This window comes from Amblyomma maculatum, chromosome 8 (genome assembly GCF_055883805.1).
Source record: "Amblyomma maculatum isolate TAMU_Amacu chromosome 8, ASM5588380v1, whole genome shotgun sequence".
Lineage (NCBI taxonomy): Eukaryota > Metazoa > Arthropoda > Arachnida > Ixodida > Ixodidae > Amblyomma > Amblyomma maculatum.
The window spans coordinates 28,653,159-28,670,719 of record NC_139351.1 but is presented as its reverse complement, the minus strand read 5'-3'; the positions used below and the strand labels follow the sequence as shown (position 1 = coordinate 28,670,719).

Below are 17,561 nucleotides of genomic sequence, written 5' to 3'. Positions count from 1 at the left end.
AATTCCCCTAAACACTGGACCAAACAGTTACAAACACTGGTCCAAACTGTTACAACTTCCCAGCTTCCCGAACTACCATAACCTTCATTACGCTTTATGGAGTTCAGCGCTGCAAATAAAAAAAAAAGGGGGGGGGGGGGGGCGGATATTACAAGTCTCTTCTTTGACTGTACGGCCGGCATCGACCCGAGCAAAATGAGTCTGGCCGATAGAAACCACAAGCACAGCAATCTCCGCTCCGAGAGCGGCGACTGCCAGGTTATTTCATCCACGACGCATGCGGAACGGAGGAATGCAAAACATGCGAGCGGAGCGCCGAGATCTCTTCGCCAGGAATACTGTCTCGCCGTACAACCGCACTGGGACAATGATAGCGACGAACAAACGTTGCTCCAGCCGGGTTGTTCCTCGACCAAACGTTTGCGCCTGACGACACTCATTAGAGCTCCAAGCGAGGAGGGGGCCCAAACCAGCGCGCGCCCCGGAGCACAGAGCGAGCGCGCACTCATCAGCCGACAATATCTCACTCCCGCCGGCGAAGCCAGAATAGAAGCCGCGAGGAGCGGCAGAGAGTTGTTAAGTAGCCTGCCAGGCCCAATCCATCTAATGCAGAGACGGAGACCAACGAGCGCTGGGGGAGGAGGAGGAGTAACGCATCGTTCATGCGATGGAGAGCTCACACACAGGACCAGAACCATAAACGTCACTGTTGCCCCGACGACTGCCTCCCGTAGTTTTCAAACGTTGCCGAGCGCCAGAGGACGGAGCCGCGTTGAGTGAGACGCCGCCCCGTGCGTCGTGAGTCTCCCCCGCACAAAAGAGGCCGCGTGTCGCTCGTCAACTCCACTGGATGCGAGCTCAAGATTCTGTTCCGCAACGAACAAAGGGAGCAAGTGCGCCACCGCGCCACATCTGAAGAAGATTCTTTAGTCAAGGCAATTTAGGTGCTACTGAGCAAGACGCGCAATCGTCACAAACCACTGCTCTAATCATAATTAACCATGCTGACCGCTAGTGGGCACTTCTACTAGACGTGCGAACTTCAGATGACGGGTGAAAAACTCGGCAGCTTCATCTGACCGGCTCGTTTGCGCAAAGAATGTATACGCTCATCGAACAGCCATCGACTCGGAGTGGGCGATGTATCTGATTAAAAACGGCAACCAATATGCACAAAATTATTTGCTGTGCTTTTTTTTTTTTTACCAAGCATCATTCGTTTAAGATGAGAACTTCATCTGCCTCTCTCATCCCATTTCTCGTTTCCAACTTTCCATGCCCATTTCATCATCATCATCACCATCATCATCAGCCTGATTATACCCACTGCAGGGCGAAGGCCTCTCCCATATTTCTCCACTTAACCCGGTTCTGTGCTAGCTGCATCCACTTGACCCCTGCGAACTTCTTAATCTCATCCGCCCACCTAACTTTCTGCCGCCCCCTGCTACGCTTTCCTTCCCTTGGAATCCAGTTTGTTACCCTCAGCGACCATTTCACCTGTTTCTTAATGTACTCCATCATCGTTCTATACCTTTGGTTTCGTCAGCTGGTCTAATTGGCACCTTAAGATGTCAGTTACCAGTGACCATTGATCCGAGAGACATAGTTTCTCACAGTATGAGTCGTTTTTCTTCCTTTTTTTTTTTACTCATTAGTATTTCCGTATTTTTTGTTGTTCTGATTTCGTAAGGCCATGAGGCTATGAGACGCCGTAGTGGAGGGCTCCGGAGATTCCGACCCCCTGGAGTTCTCTAACGTGCACTGATATCCCAAAGCACATGGGGGCGCCTTGCTTTTCACCTCCCCGGAAAAGCGGCCGCTACGGCCGGGATTCCATCCCCCACCCTTGGATACAGCATTCGAGCGCCCTAACCACTGCGGCACAGCGGCAAGGCATTATTTTTTAACTCTATAGGTATGTGTATGCAGAATACGCTGCTCCAATTTCCCACTTGATTGCCCCTGTTGTCTGCTTTTGTACATTTTAATTTCAGAACTCCCACAGGCTTTGGCCATAGACTAAAAAGATTAGCGATATTTGCGCATATGTGCGGTCAATAAACGCGACGACAACATAGCTGGAGAGCAGCTACACGTCGGCTCCACACGTTCACCCGATGATGAAGGTAAGCCTTGGCAACCAAGCCGCCTGCTTCCAGGAAGAGCCAGCGACACAAGAAACGCCGCCGCTCAGACATCATGTATCTGCCGGTACACCTCCGGAACGGAGCGCACTTGGCGTGTGGGAGCGAGCGGTGCAGACAGAAAGCGGAGAGGGGCTCACGTCGAGAGTTTATAATTGGCGCCACGACCCGTTCTCCCTCGGCCTCGCTGCGCGCTGTCAAGAGGTCCCGGGAGCTGACAGAGCGGGGCAGCGGGTTAGAGCTGTCGGTTCCTCCCGAAGATGAGGACCTTGCGAGTTGGCGTAAGCCGCGTAGCCGTCGGAGCCGAGCGTGTTCGGCCGTAAATAAGACCATCAGCCGCCGCCGCCGCCGCGCACCAAGGCGGCAGCGGCATGCGGCGCCCGACGACTCGGACACCCTAGCAGCCAGCGCAGGCTGTATCTCCATCCGCTCCTTCCCTCTCGTTCTCCCTTTGTCTTCCAGCGCCTCCATCTCTTCCCCTTTGCAATGCAGTGCACATGCGCCTGTTTCGAGAAGCGCGAGTGAGTGACGGGCCGAGGAGGGAAAGATGATTAATCGCCCGGCCGACAAAAACGGAGCGCCGGGTACGTTCGGCTGCAGAACCTTCCGACCGCCTTCCCCGTCTCTTTGCAGCAGTGGCACATTCTGGTAGAGTGTATACCTGGCGAGTCGCGCACTTCCAGACTTTGAGTCAGAGACTGCGCCAGGCTTCACGCTCAACTGTCTGGGCACAGCAAACTCTGAACAGGTACCGCGCTTCTATGTTTAGGTGGCAAGTCCGCAATGCATTCATTACAATCTACGTTTCAGGGGTGGTGAGTTTACGGATCCGTCTCGCGGAGGGTGACCTCACGCTGTGAATTTCTGAGAGTTTTATGCGAGGCATATTAAGGTAGGTTTCGGGCCTTCGCGCGACGCCCGGCGGTGGCCACCATTGACCCTGAAGTGGGGTCACGTGACATGACGTCACGTGATGACGTCACACCGGCTGCAGATGGGGCCTCATATCGCGCCGCCGGTCGCCTCCCGGCGGTGGCCACCATTGACCTTGAAGTGAGATCACACGATGTGACGTCACGTGATAACGTCACACCGGCTGCAGATGGGGCCTCATATCGCGCCGTCGGACATCGCCCGGCGGAGGCCTCCACGCTTCGGTTCGCGCCGTCGCGCCGTCGCGCGCGACGCGGCGGCGGCGCCACCATCGCTGCGTCACGTGATATGTGACGTCACGCCAGGGATGAAGCGGCGCGCGCCCGCCGTCGCGTCAGTCTCTGTGCCCGCAACCGCGCCAGCGTCTTTGCCCCGGGCGTGTATGCGTAAGTGACGTGCATACCGAGAGTCATGCATTTACGGACCATAAGAGTGTGTTTGTCGGGCTGCAAAGAATAAAGTACGACGATTAACCTAAAACCACGTCTCCGTTACTTAGCCCCATCCACACTGAGGCAACTGCTTAACATGCTTCGCATCCACTGGGCTTAACCTTGATAAGCCTCCAATTTTTTACGTCGAACAACAGCAAAGCAGCCCAAAACAACAAAGTAGACCAGCGGGCTTTGCCTAAGCACCCTCAACTCTTTCTCTACCGGTATGAACGCTGCGGCGTCATTTAGAACCTGCTGCGCAGTATGCCTCGAAGCTAGAAAACTAGTTTACCTTTCTGTTTAGTTTGCCCTGTTTCCGCGTGGAATTTTAAAGGCATGAGATACAGAACTTGCGAGTGACGTGGCAAGTGCCCTGGAATGAACCTCGCAGATCATCCGCGTCCATGGTTTTGTTGAAGACCTAGGGAGCAGCTGCCCTGAGAGTGTTGTCTCATCACCCGACTTCGTTTCTAAGTGCGAAGACGCGAGCAACTAACCCAGAACGTCACCGGCCGCACTTCGGTTAGTTTCTCATTTGAGCCCGTTGTGCTCGACTCGGTTTTTGGGATGGTACTCATAGGTTACCGGCGTCATTCGACTCATTTCTGAGAGTTCCGTATCGTTTAGACGCGATTCGATATCGTATCCGCTTCGAAAGATTAGTCACTCTGTTTCGTCCAACGTCCTGCCCAACCAGGGGACCTAAATAAGCTTTTTTCTTTCTTTTTTTTTAAGGAAAAGTGTACAAGCTAAAACTTCATTTTCTTCTTTATATAGGTATTTGCTGTCCCCCCAAATTCTGCAATTTTTTTCCACTCTATAAAGAAGAGATTCAATTCTCCCCTGCCACGTTTTTTCCAAAAAAAAAAGAAAAAAAGTTTGTTTCTTTCTCTTTTTCAGAGCACATTAACGTAAAGCTATTCACAATGGCAGACAACAAAAGAGTTGCTCAAAAAGCAGGCGTTCGGTGCAAGAAAGCAATACACAAAATAATAATAATAATAATAATAATAGTATTAATAATAATAATAATAATAATAATAATAATAATAATAATAATAATAATAATAATAATAATAATAATAATAATAAAACCCTGACGCTGTCGTCTCTGAATCTTTTTTACGGTACTGCTGTCGCCTCGCGTTCTACGTAATTGCTACACGCACTAACGGTTGGAAAGTAGTCGCCCTTTCACATAAGCGATCACCACACCTCACTGATCCATAGAAAGAGCAAAACTAATCCTGCTCCCTTTATCGGTAGAAATAAATAGGAATTTATTAACAATGCGAAAAACCGTGCCTTTAAATTATAGTTGGAAATAAGAAATAACTTAAACGACATGTTGTTTTCAACATGTAGTTGCGCTGATATGGCGTAAGAGAGAATTTTCCCAAGCTCTGCCTCTGCGCAATTGAATACACGCCATTCGCCTCTCGCGCAGTGCGATTCGGGCACCAGAAATTGGGTAAACGCTAGCGTCTGCGAACAAGAGCAAACTTCAACTCTACCACAATTACGTATCCAACAGACCCACAAAAACAGCACTGCAGAACGTTTTGCTACAAGAAAGGGCAAATCACCGATAGAAACGAAGTTCGTCCGACGCCGCCAGCGCGATTATGTAGTCAGCACAAAGGGTTTGTTTCATCGTAGCGGAGGTATTTGCGCATCCCCGGCGTTCGCAACCTTGCAGATCAGAAATCTTGTCCTCACTCATTTCGAGCTTAGGTATTTCAGGAGGAGGACACTTTATATTTTGATAAATATTTTTGACAAAGACTGTACACATCGCCACACGATTATCCCCAAGTCTTCAGTGCCTCCCAGGGAGTCTAGGGACGAGAGAGGAGGGAGGGCGCATACGCACTACCTCTCGGCTGTCGCAACACGGTCGGCTCAGCGTTCCCCGCACTTGCCTTCTCCACCCAAAAAGACCTTTCTTTTTCTTTTCCCACCGGGTACGCGTTTTAAAATTCCGCACGACGCGACGTACGGGTCAGCGCGGGATTGCAGCTTTCCTTTTTTTGTTCCCTGTTTCGGGCACAGCGCAAGGGTTAGGGGAACCACGTCCTGTTTGCTGAGCGCTCGAGTCAGCGAAAAATAAAGAAGCTCAGAAGCTGCGAGCTAACAGTCTCGCCGAAGCTCGCGGGGATCGGACGAGCGTGGACACGGAAAGACGGATGACTGCTTGCTTTTCGTCGCAAGCGGCGTACTTTAATGCCGTTTACTCTTGTTCGCGCCTTTCTTTCTTTCGTTTTCTTCGCCTTCGTCTTGCCGAAGACAAATAGTGAGAACTTGGGTATTAGAAGGTATGCCGCGAAAAACAAGAGGAAAAAAAAAATCCAAGCCGGCAGAGCGGTGGCCGTAAACGCAAAGCTCATAGGCAGGCTTATAAAATGCCGTCGCAGCACCAGCGGGCGCGCACGTGAATGGCCTGCAGCGCGGAGACAGGTCGTGCGCCACTGCTCTCTCTCGGACGGAGCGCGCGCGCACACACACACCCTGTACGGGCCTTCGGTCAATTGACGAAAGCCGGCAGAGTGCCTCTGGTGCTGGCTTCTTTTCCTTTTCTACATCTTTAAAGCTTTCTTGGGAGACCAAGTCCTCGCGCTGACGTCGGGTTTTCTTGACTCTGCTCAAGCCTTTCCACGCGAAAGATGCGCCGCTCCCCAGTTTCCGAAAGCCGCGAGCGCTGCTGTTCCTGCGAAGCTTAGCGGTCGCTCACGAAGGCATCGTTTCGGGGAAATAAAGTGGGCCAGCTTTTTCCCCTTTCGTTTTTTTCTTCGTTCGCCAGAACTCGTTTCTCATATATGCCGCAAACCGACTGGAGGTTATGGGATCGTCCCTATTCAACCGAGACAACCGAGTTACTCGAGTCGTATATGCACCTGTGAAACACATAGGGACGCAGTTATATTGGAGCTGACTAGTGCAGCATGAAATCCTGACCGTCACTGATCTTTGTTTTTCCATCCGCTGTATACTTCGCACCGGTAAACAATGCCGATGTGCACCGCCGGCTTACGCAGCAAAGTTTAAACCGTCGAAGATTACCACGCCGCTTCCCTTCCAATACGCGTGCGGGTTTGAACAAGGAAGCCAAGAGGGCCGTTCTCGCGGCGCGGAGCAAAACGCTCCAAGCAGTTACGGCGACTAGCAAAGCACAGGGACGGACGAAAAGCGTGATGAGATGGCTCTGAAGCACGGGGGGAGGGGGGAGGGGGGGGGATTTTCGACGACGATCAAGACGCGATGTAGAGGTCGGCGATAGGTGAACAGAAGCGAAAGAGAAGGCAGTATAAGCGTACTTCCGAATTACGGCTCTGGAGAAGATTCGAAGCTAAAAGCTGTTCACGCTCTAAAGGGCGGGGTAAAAAAAAAGTACCCTGCACGTGAGTGCACGGGTCTCAGGAACACGGTGGCCCACTATTGGCAACATGAAAAAGAATAACGAATGATCACAATAACACAATACCAAAAAAACAGAAGGACGAATGAGTGCCGACCGAATCCACGCAGATGCTGACTGAGACTGCGCAGATTTGAGATGGCACGAAAACACTAGTATTTTTCTTTCTTTTTTTTTTTCGGTCGCAGTAAATTCAGTTTATATACATAGAACAGAGACATGTCGGAGAAATGACGTGAAGCCTATGACACTGAAGGAAGAAAAGCAACTACGCCTGCTGCGCCCGCTTGCGAGCTATCATAGGCACTTCCCGTGCTTGGAAAGAAGATGAACAAAAAAGGACTCCGTGCCAGTATCGTCAGCCATGCTGCGCGGGAGGTGAGACTGGAGCGATGCCCGAGCACAGAACCAAGCACGCATAGCCAGCGGAAACCGCGGGGAGAAACTTATTCCCCTGCCTGTCACCGCACTTTCCGCGAAACAACTCCGGCTCGTGGCCGTGGCAAACCGACAGGGCTTGTTTCTCCGGTGAGGAGCTAGGTCTAAATTTACCGCGGACAGCGTCGAGGCGCTCCCGCGGCATCCGCCTGAAGATTTCTCTGCCGTGCACCGAAGCCCACACGAGACGTCCAGCCGAGGCCGAGTAGCCTTGCACGCTTCTGATCTTGCTAGCCGCCGCCTTCGTTGGGTGAGTGAGAACTGCTGGCTGTGCCCTTGCTTCCTCGGTGAGTTCGCAGCAGAATAGAAATCATGGCGTGCCCCTCTTTGAGGTCAAGTCGACCCTTCCACACTTCCACTGCGTCTTCGCAGCATTAATCTCGGAGGACGCCGCGAACTCGCTCTCGGACATGGTTGTTCTTCCCTGACTGTCTCAAGCAGGTGACTGTATAACCTTCTCATGAGGCGATGAGGTGGCGCGGAAGAGGAAAAATGCTCTACGCAGAACCTATGCTTGCAGTACCGGTGATGGTCGCAGAGTACAATCACGGCCGGACTCGAGCGGAAGCGTACTCTTCATGAAAGCGCGTGCTGCATGTCGCCGCTTCAGTCGCTCCGCGGTACAACAATAATATTAAAAACAAAAAAACAAAAACATGTAACGAGTACATTATTTGCCTACTGCGAAGGGCAATTCGACGTTATTTCTCAGTAATACGGCAAAGGCGGATTTGTTGCCTCTTCGACGGACGCTTGGAGAGCTCCTCCACACCCTAGGCTCGGCGCAGTAGTACCGACGCCAGACGATTGACGAAGACCAGGCCACGTAGTAACCAAGCTGCGCGGACATGGTGCAAGGTTAAGATAGTAAAAGAAGTGTCCCAACTGCGGGTGGATCGAACCATGCTGTCATGAAGATCGATATAGATGCCTCGTGAGTGTTCTGTCATAGTTCACGTAATGCAGGGGGGACGTTTTTGTGGCCCGAAACCTCTTTCATCCATTGCTTCGAGCCCGGCTCACGATGCGCCCGCCAGGCAACGACAGACGCCATGGATTCTTCCCTGCAGCCCCGTTACAAGACTGGATACCGAAAGAGAGCTGCTTCCAGGGCTCGTGTATTTGCAAAAGCGCCGCAATGCAGCTCTTCATCGCAAACGCCGTCCTTCTCTCCCAACACTATATGCGTTTGCGTGAAACTGGCAGGCTTCTCAGAGCAGGACCCCTTGTAATAATAAGGAGTGCGGTGAAGCCCAAAACCTTGCGCCGTCGGCGGTTTCGTCATCTGTGTGAAGCATCGGGGCAATAATGAAACACCGGCTATAACGAAACACCGACAACAGCAGCTTTGTAAGCACACTTCACTGACAAGTGACGGTGACCGGAGGCGAAAGGAAGAGGCGTCTGTGTGCTGTGCGGTGTTGTTGTTGTGGCTGTAGGAAGAAGGAAAAGAAAATGCACGGGCCTGCTACTGGCTCTGCAGCTGAGCCACCTCCGCTGCCTCGTGCAGATAGAAAAGAATATAGAGAAGAAAGAAAAGCAAGAGGGAAAGAAAGACGCGCGCCGCCACAACAGCCGTCGTCCACCACCAGCGGTGGCGTGTGCAATGACGGCCTACAACAGATAAAGATTCGGTGCCAGGCCAGCCCCCGCCGCAAGCAGCGGTGACCCACCTGCACTTGCGGTGTCAGTGCACGTTAAAGATCCCCAGGTGGTCGAAATTACTCCGTAGCCCTCCACTACGGCTCCTCTTTCTGTGTCCACTTTCACTCCCACCTTCCTCCCTTCCCTTACGGCGCGGTTGAGGTGTCCGCAGAAAACAAGTGAGACAGTTATCGCGCCTTTCCCTTCCTATAAATAAATAAATATAGTGATGACAGCGGCTTTGTGAGCTTAAATGCTGTAGTAGTCGCAGTAACACAGTACGTGCGACACTGCTGAAGAACGATAGAACGAAGGAAGAGATGGCAGAGAAGAACACCATTTGGTTTCCACTGCATCAATCAAACTGAACGCCTCCTAACTTTTTTCGTCTAGTTAAATTATTTCTGTTCGCCAAGTTTGATTTTATACTCCTGCTGCGCGCGTGACAAGTTCAGCTTGCAAGTAAAAACTAACGTCGAGCTCCTGCGTGGTTGCTTGTCCTCCCAACCTGCACAGTGGCTGCAAACAGGGCGCGCTACTAGTGAAAACCACAATCATATCAGCCATTCCACTATGCTTCTCCCGATCAGGCACACTCGATCGCTCGCCGTGGCGACCAAGAGCATGCAACAGCGCCTGAGGGCGCGCTAAGCGTTCACCCGCCGCTTCACTGTCCAGACTGAGTAGAACAGCTCGGTTACCCTCATATTTTTCCAGAGCGAGAACAACTGCGAAAGAGGCTCGCGGGTACAAAATCTAATTTAGGTCGATCCGAAAATGGAGACGTCCCGTGGGGGGAAATACTACGCTTGGACGGAAGTTCCTACATCAGCGTCCAGGGGCTGCTTCGATCGGCTATACACGAGGCCACGACTGAGCAAGAATCGATGGGGATGAAAAGAAAACGGCAATTTAGTTGCTGTTTTTTTCTCCGATGTCAAGTATGAAAGTCGGCGTCCGATTTCAACGAATGCCCGCAGACGGACAATGCTCGTCAATGTTGTGCAGACAGGCAACAGTGGACATTACAAAGTATATCGAAAGCGCTCTAGAATTGCGACACCGATGCATGCCATGCTTCTGAGCTTAAGCAAAATTGATCCCGTTCGCCTCTTCAAGAAGCCCGTAAAAGCAATTAGAACCAGCGACATGTTTATCGCCACTACCGCTGGTTGAGATATAGTGCAACCTGCTGTCACAAACCAAATATGGGAAAGCTCATTTTGCTGAGAAACCAGATTGTAACGTTTGTTTGAAGAATTCAATCAACGTCACAAGGTTTTAAGGCTGAAGGCGTTATTCGCAAACGTTACTTTACAGCCTCATTACTTTCCACGTTTGCAGATAGCTACTCTGATGGCTGGATTTCCAGCTAGAAAGCTATTCGACGCCGTGGCGTTGAACGCGAGTGATCAATTTCTGCTTACTTGCAAAAATACAGTCAAATGGCAAGTAGTCAAACGAGCGCATGTAATAAGAGCAGCCCTGAAAAGGCGTGAGCGTGACTAACCTGGAGTAGCTCCTTGACCACCTGGAAGCGTCTGCGCTCGTCCGGAAAGTCATCCAGGCGCCGTGTCATCCTGGCGAGCAGCCTCTGGATGACAGCCGCCGTCTGTGCGATGTCTCCGCCCAGCAGCGTCTTGGTGCGCGTGATCACTTCCAGTTCCACGGCTAGGCTCACCACCGAGTCGTCGTCCTCGGCCTGCCACAAAATTGATCGTTCATCACTTGTTCGCCTCGCCACTGCCCCGATCAGAGAGGGACTTATAACGAACACTCGTGCCCATTGCAACCTCAGTAGAGGATGTGTTACGCTATGGCAAGAATGGAGCAGAGGATGCCCCTCATAGGAGCAAGGGCCTCCTGAAAGATCATCATGACGTCGTGGGGACAGATCATCATGACCGATCATCATGACGCCGTGGTGAACCCTTTCAGTGGAACAAGTTGTTGCGCTAGTTGGTGCATTGCATGAGGATAGGATAAACCAGCCGAAAAGACACACACAGAACAAAAATTAGCTGTGCTTTAGCTTTGTTTAAACCTGGATGGAAGCGGAAGCTTCTTTTGCCTGTTCCATTATTCCCCTATCACGCCCTGTCAGTGTAAAGTGTTACATTATTGGGGACACTTATAAGCTCAGCCCTCAAGTGTATGACGCGAGAGCGTAAGCTACCAGACCACATATAAAGTAACGCTTTAACCAAGCCGTATGGATGTGTCTGCGTGTCCTAGAGGTAGCGTGAATGCAAAGGGTTCTGGCAGGCTGATTCTGATATCCCCCTCCCATATGAAAGGAGCGACCCGAGTCGCCAGCTCCTGCCCGTGGCATAGGAGTAACGTGAATTCAACTGTCATGGCAGGCTGATTCTAATGTCCCCCTCCCACAAGAAAGGAGTGCCCCGAGTTGGCGCTCTTGCAGGCACCGACCGACACTGACGCTGAAGACTCGATTTGTTTCCGCTTCAAAAACACACAAGCAGACAGGAAATAGGCTTGTCTGCTTCCGCGTATCTTAATTCCTATGTGCGTCTTTTTTGCTGGTTCATCCTATCCTCGTGAATGCTTTCCTCTGCCGCAACTTGCGATGTCATGCTAGGAGGTACAAGGGGCTATCCATGACGTCGTGAGAATCGATCGACGCAGTTGGATGGATAACCTCTTTTGCCAAAGGCCTCCTTGTTCTTGAATTGTAAAGCGGAGCCAACAAGAGCACCACGAAGAAACAGCTCTTAGACACCCACTGCGTCCTGTAGTCGTTACCCCTATTTTTTACGGCAATGCTCCTTAGACACATGCCGAACTAACAGCGGGTGTTTTTGATTCCTAAAGTGTCATTGGAGCCACCTATCGCGGCAGCCGGGCTTTTCTAACGAACATCCGCCCAGCTGCGAAGCTCACATCGCGCACTCACCCGCGACTTGAGGTTCTCCATCCAGGCCGAGTAGCAGGCGCTCAAGTTGGGCGTGTCATGCTCCCAGTACGGCGGGTTGCCCGCAAGGCAGCGCCATCTCGCATGACCTGGGACAGAAGAGCGCCACAGTGATTCTTGAGTGAAGTTCGCTCCTGCTGCTGGTGTAACCTTTAAATGGCGCCAGCTATGCATGAGACCAACTTCAGAGCAAGCCTTCTATCTGCTTCTAGCGACCGACTCATTTATTGCCGAAAGAGCCCGTCCGGATGCGTCCCTCGTTTGGGAACACGAGGTCCACAGAAGGTCCGGTCTCCCTTTGTTCAGCCTGCTGTCACAGTGGGGACCTTAAACACAGTTGACATAGTGTTCGGTGTAACTGCTGTGTGCGTGTCACCACTCGACTGCCCCCTTGCCAGGGTACGGCCGCCATCCCGAAACGAAAACCTCCGCCCCCCCCCCCCCCCGGACCTCCGGGAGGAAGGGGACATGCCGGGGATGACGCATGAATGATGACGGGCAGATAGGTTATGTAAGACCTTGAGGTGCGGCGCCTTCCGGAGCCGAACCTCCTCCCATCTGACAACGGCACAACACGAGCACCGAAACGCCACTTGGACTTTTTTTTTTTTTCGTCAGTGATATGCAGACAGGCCAGACGATATTTCGTCGAAATCTTGGCTACGGAAATAATAATAAAAAAGAATTCACATGCATTAGGCATCACTTGGTTGGAAGCCCGGCTCAGCTGGACAATTGGGCCAGTTCATAAACATTTACGCCATGGGAAGAACGTAAAATCGGGAAAAAGGGGACGCATAGAGACACAGCGATAAACAGGCAGAAAAGCGTTTTCATGGCTCTGTGCAGGCATTTACAAGGGTTGCAAATCATCCCCTATCTCGTGTACCGCCAGTAATAACTGCCCGTTCCCCAGGTGACCAGCGTCCAGGTGTACTGGGGTCAAGCTGCTGTTGTTGAGGGGTATATACCGTACGGGTGTAGCTGTCACTTCTCCACAGGGAGACGGCAAACACTGGCGGTTATTACTTCTTCCCCCGTCTCTAAGCCCCAACGCCGACTCCGCGCGAGCGAAAGACGAAGCGCTCCATTCCGACAGCAGACGAAGCCAGTGCGACCAGACCGGAGAACGAGGCAGGTGTCTGCGTGCAAAAGCTTCCGTTCGCCAACGCGTGGAGCTCGTGCGCTGATAGTCAGGGGCAGCAGGCGCAGGTGCGCAGACGATTCCTAATCGGGACGCATTAGGGCACCGTCGCGGGCCCCGGTGTAAGTTTAGCGGACGGCGCAGGTAATTGGCCTCGGGGAACAAGAGTCAAGCGTCTGCCAACTCTGGCGTTACCGAAAGACAGAGAGGAGGGAAGTGGGAAAAAAGAAACTACGAAAATGTAAGCCGCGTGGCGGCACTTCAGGTGACAACACAGATAAGCCGGGAGAATCTGGGCCACTAATTCCATCCTAAAGTGACGAAAACGGCGGCTGCGTATCGGACGCCGCTCCCATCAAAGAGTCGGCGGCAGACGGCTAGCTTTGCATTTGGAGTCTTTTTGATGCTATGGAAATGCGCAAAAGAGCGCACAAAGAAAACTACGTAAACATCGCGACGGGGCACGGTATCAGTCGGAAGGGGGGGAGGGGATGTGCGGACGAAAGCGACGAATCAGCGATGCGCACGACTGAAGGACGAAGCCGGTCGTAATGAGCGCTGCAGACGATGAATAAACAGAAAGCACCAGTCAGTGCAAAACGGAGCTTCAACACGGTGCTGTTATCGAGGCGGGTGTAAGGATGCAAGGGAAAAAGAAAACATTAAACAAGACGCGCGTGAGAGAACGAGAAAGGAAAACGCGGCACTCAGGCCAACGAACAGCTCCCGGGCAGACAGAGGAAAGAGAAAAAGAGTGACCATTTTAAGACGGCGGTGAGGTCATCCGGACGCGACAGGTCAGTGCCGTGGAGCGTCGGCGCTTAGAGCGGCGCGCTCTAATCTGGCGTGGACGTGACCCGGGGAGGCGCAGCGGTTTATCGGCATCCCTCCTTTAAAAGCGGCCGAGTTATCTTAAAAGCTAATAAGCTGCCCGAATGCAGCGAGGGAAGGGAAAAAGCAGATCAGTTCTTCCACACGAGCGCCCTGTTCCATCGGATCGGCAGGTCCACCCGACAAGCTGCTCGTCTTGCTGAAGGTGACTTCAATAACTGCCCGACGTTTTATCTTGGTTCACGAGTCGCTAATTACTGGCAGCGTTTTTTTTTTCCCCCTTTTTCGGGGTGATACATTCTGGACTCTGACGACATATGGGTGCGCAATGCTTGCTGTTTAAACTGTCGGGAAACGCTGAGCTGTTTCTTTTTTTTCTTTCTTTTTACTTTTTCATCGGCAAACGTTCCGATTACGCAAGGCAATGAGCGCAACTTCTCGTATTCTCTTCGTCTCTAATATCACTCAAGAGAACTGACAGAAGCTACACTGTATTAGTATACAAAAGAGCAATCATGTTCACGCTCGTAGATCGGTGAAAAAAGAAGCGCGGATGAAAATACATGAAATAACCGCAGAAACAAGAGCGGTCCATTACGACTTTTGAACGGGTGTCATAAAGGTCGACTAAGCCCACGCTAAATGCAACTCTTTCAACTAGACTGTCCGCCGATTTGTTGGTAGGATTTTCGTTCACGTTTGGTTTACTCCAGAAAAAAACGGACACAAAAGGGATGGTTAGCTACGGGAGGGCAGTGTGAGTGAACAAGACTGCAAGGTGCGTTTGAACTGCTCTAGAATAGGAAAGCTAAGCACTGAGCAGTTATTACTTTCAGTAATCCCAGTATACGTCAGGCGAAGAAAAAGGAAATACATCAGTTCAGTTCAGTTCAGGCGTTCAGTCGTGTCCGAATCTTCGTGACCTTGTGGACCATGTCACGCCACGCTTTCCGGTCTCTCACTATCTTCTTAACATCACATAGCTTCATCTGCAATGCCTCGAGAATGCCATCTAACCATCGCGTTCGCTGCCTACCCCTTCTCCGGCAACCCTCAACCTTTCCCAACATCAAATCTTTCTCCAGCGACTCCTCTCTTCTCATCAGATGACCAAAGTAGCTGAGCTTTAACTTTAGAATTTGACCCTCCAATGAGCAGTCAGGGTTTATGGTCGACAATATCGACTGATTTGATCTTCTGGCAGTCCAAGGAACTCTTAAGAGTCTTCGCCAGCACCACAATTCAAACGCGTCAATTCTTCGGCGGTCAGCCTTTTTCACAGTCCAACTCTCGCATCCATACATCACAACTGGAAAGACCATAGCACGGGTTATACGGATCTTGGTTGGCAGACTAATGTCTCTGCTCTTTACTAGGCGGTCAAGGCTAACCATTGCTCTCTTTCCCAGAAGCAGGCGTCTCCTAATTTCATGGCTGCAGTCTCCTTGCGAGGTAATCTTGGCGCCCAAGAACAGAAAATCTGTCACAGCTTCCACTTCTTGTCCATTGATGCTCCAGGACTTGATAGGGCAAGACGCCATGATCTTCGTCTTTTTAATGTTCAGTTTAAGCCCAAACTTCTCACTCTCTTCTTGTACGCGCATCAGAAGTCTCTTGAGATCCAATTCACTTTCTGCCATTAAAGTGGTATCATCCGCATATCTAAGGTTGTTGATGCGTTTTCCAGCGATCTTCACTCCAGCTGAAGACTCGTCCAGACCGGCCTTCCTCATGATGCACTCTGCATATAGGTTAAATAGGCAGGGCGACAGTATGCAGCCTTGCCTCACCCCTTTCTCAATCGGAAACCAATCAGTAAGACCATGCCCAGTTCTGACTGTGGCCTCTTGCCCTTCATAAAGGTTCCTGAGGAGACAGATGAGGTGAATTGGAACTCCCATCTCTTGGAGAGCTTGCCACAATCTGCTGTGATCTACGCAGTCAAACGCTTTCGCATAATCAATAAAGCAGAAGTAAATGGGTTTCTGGAACTCTCTTGCTTTTTCCATGATCCAGCGAAGGTTGGCAATTTGGTCTCTAGTTCCTCTGCCCTTGCGAAACCCAGCTTGCACGTCCGGAAGCTCCCGATCCACATACTGCTGCAGCCTACCTTGCAGGATTTTTAACATCACTTTGCTAGCATGCGAAATAAGCGCGATCGTGCGGTAGTTGGAACAATCTTTGGCACTGCCTTTCTTTGGAATGGGGATGTAAACTGACCTCCTCCAATCCTGTGGCCACTGCAGGGTTGTCCAAATCTTATGACATAATGTATGCAGTGTGTTAACAGCGTCGTGGTTGAGGTTTTGAAGCAACTCAGCTGGAATACCATCAATTCCGCTAGCTTTGTTCTTAGCAAGGCTGGCTAAGGCCCATTCAACTTCACTCTTCAGGGTGCCCGGCTCGAGATCAGTAATCACAACCGTCCTATGTTGGGTTTGCACATCCGGGTCCTTGTTGTACAGTTCTTCTGTACAAGAAGGAAATACATAAGCGACCGCAATAAACGCCGATTCTTTCCGGCGACGCGCCGTGGAGGTTCTCACCTATGGCTCCTCCGGGGCACCTCTGGACGGCGGTGTCTCCGGCCCTCGTCCAGTTCCAGAAGCTGCTCCTGGACTGCATGGGAGGACAGAAGCCACGGTGCAGGTAGGAGGGCACAACGGAGCCACCCGTCACCCTGTCTGGGTCCTGGTACCTTCCTGTGAGACGGGAAAGGCAGAACGGTTGCGACCACAAGCGATATTGTCGGCGAACGACATAAAGCGTGGCCGTAATGGACGTTCGCTCCGCCCGACGTCGACTACACGCTCTCCCACTAGTAGGTCAATGGGGCAAATGCATCCAAAGATTAGTCTGCAGAACAGGTGTAAACATTGCTATACAGAATGAAGATTTGGATTAAGAACACAGAGAAGAAGCCTTCTCCTTAGCCTTTTCTGATTTCTTATCAAGACTACAATAATTAGAACGCAGTTAATGATAACGGAATTTCACACCATGTTTCGCTCGCTGTAAGCAACGGCAGCGGCCATACGTTGTGCTCTCTACAGCCGGCGAGGATCAACGTATGAGAACTAAAGGTGCGACTGGATATCATTGCAACCGTCATGCAGAAGGCAATAGAGGAAGCGTGTGCATTTTCCCAAAGACTGGCGCAGCTACCACAGCAACCAAAGTCATGCAAAAAAAAAAAAAAGCGCTCGGCAGGTCCTCTCGCTAGCGGTATTCTACGAAGCCCCATTTTGAGCACGCCGTGACACGACCTCGCGATACGGCGAGCCGCAAAGGCTTAGTGGACTGTTCCTCCGCCCTCCAGGACGACGAAAGGCCCAGAGCGTGGGATCGTAACGGGGGTCAAGGAGAGGTAGAGAGATTTGTGCCTTCGCTTGTACTGGTTGACGCCCTCCCGTGGCGTAATTGCTGGCTCGGCTGCATGCGATATAGCCCGGGGGAGGGCTACAGCGATACAGGCGCTGGCACCACCCGGCAGACTAATTTCTGCTCACAGCTCAATGGACGGGAACAGTGCGACCCCGCCGGCCATCTGCCCCTGCAGATGCACCCTTTACTGGCGACACGTGGGACATCCCCCTGGGCAAAGGCGCACTCACGGCACCGCTGTATATGCACACGGAGGCTG

The 17,561-nt window shown here is 51.6% G+C and overlaps 1 protein-coding gene across 1 annotated transcript in view; it reads right to left on the bottom strand.

The window, feature by feature from the left end:
* The window catches only part of LOC146180816 (latrophilin Cirl-like), a 301,055-nt gene that overhangs the window by 45,920 nt on the left and 237,574 nt on the right, over positions 1 to 17,561 (bottom strand). The window contains exons 8-10 of the mRNA XM_084576153.1: positions 16,465 to 16,620; positions 11,926 to 12,032; positions 10,522 to 10,713 (exon numbers count right to left, since the gene is read on the bottom strand). Coding sequence (XP_084432279.1) covers positions 10,522 to 10,713; positions 11,926 to 12,032; positions 16,465 to 16,620 — 455 coding nt within the window. The remainder of the gene's footprint in view (positions 1 to 10,521; positions 10,714 to 11,925; positions 12,033 to 16,464; positions 16,621 to 17,561) is intronic.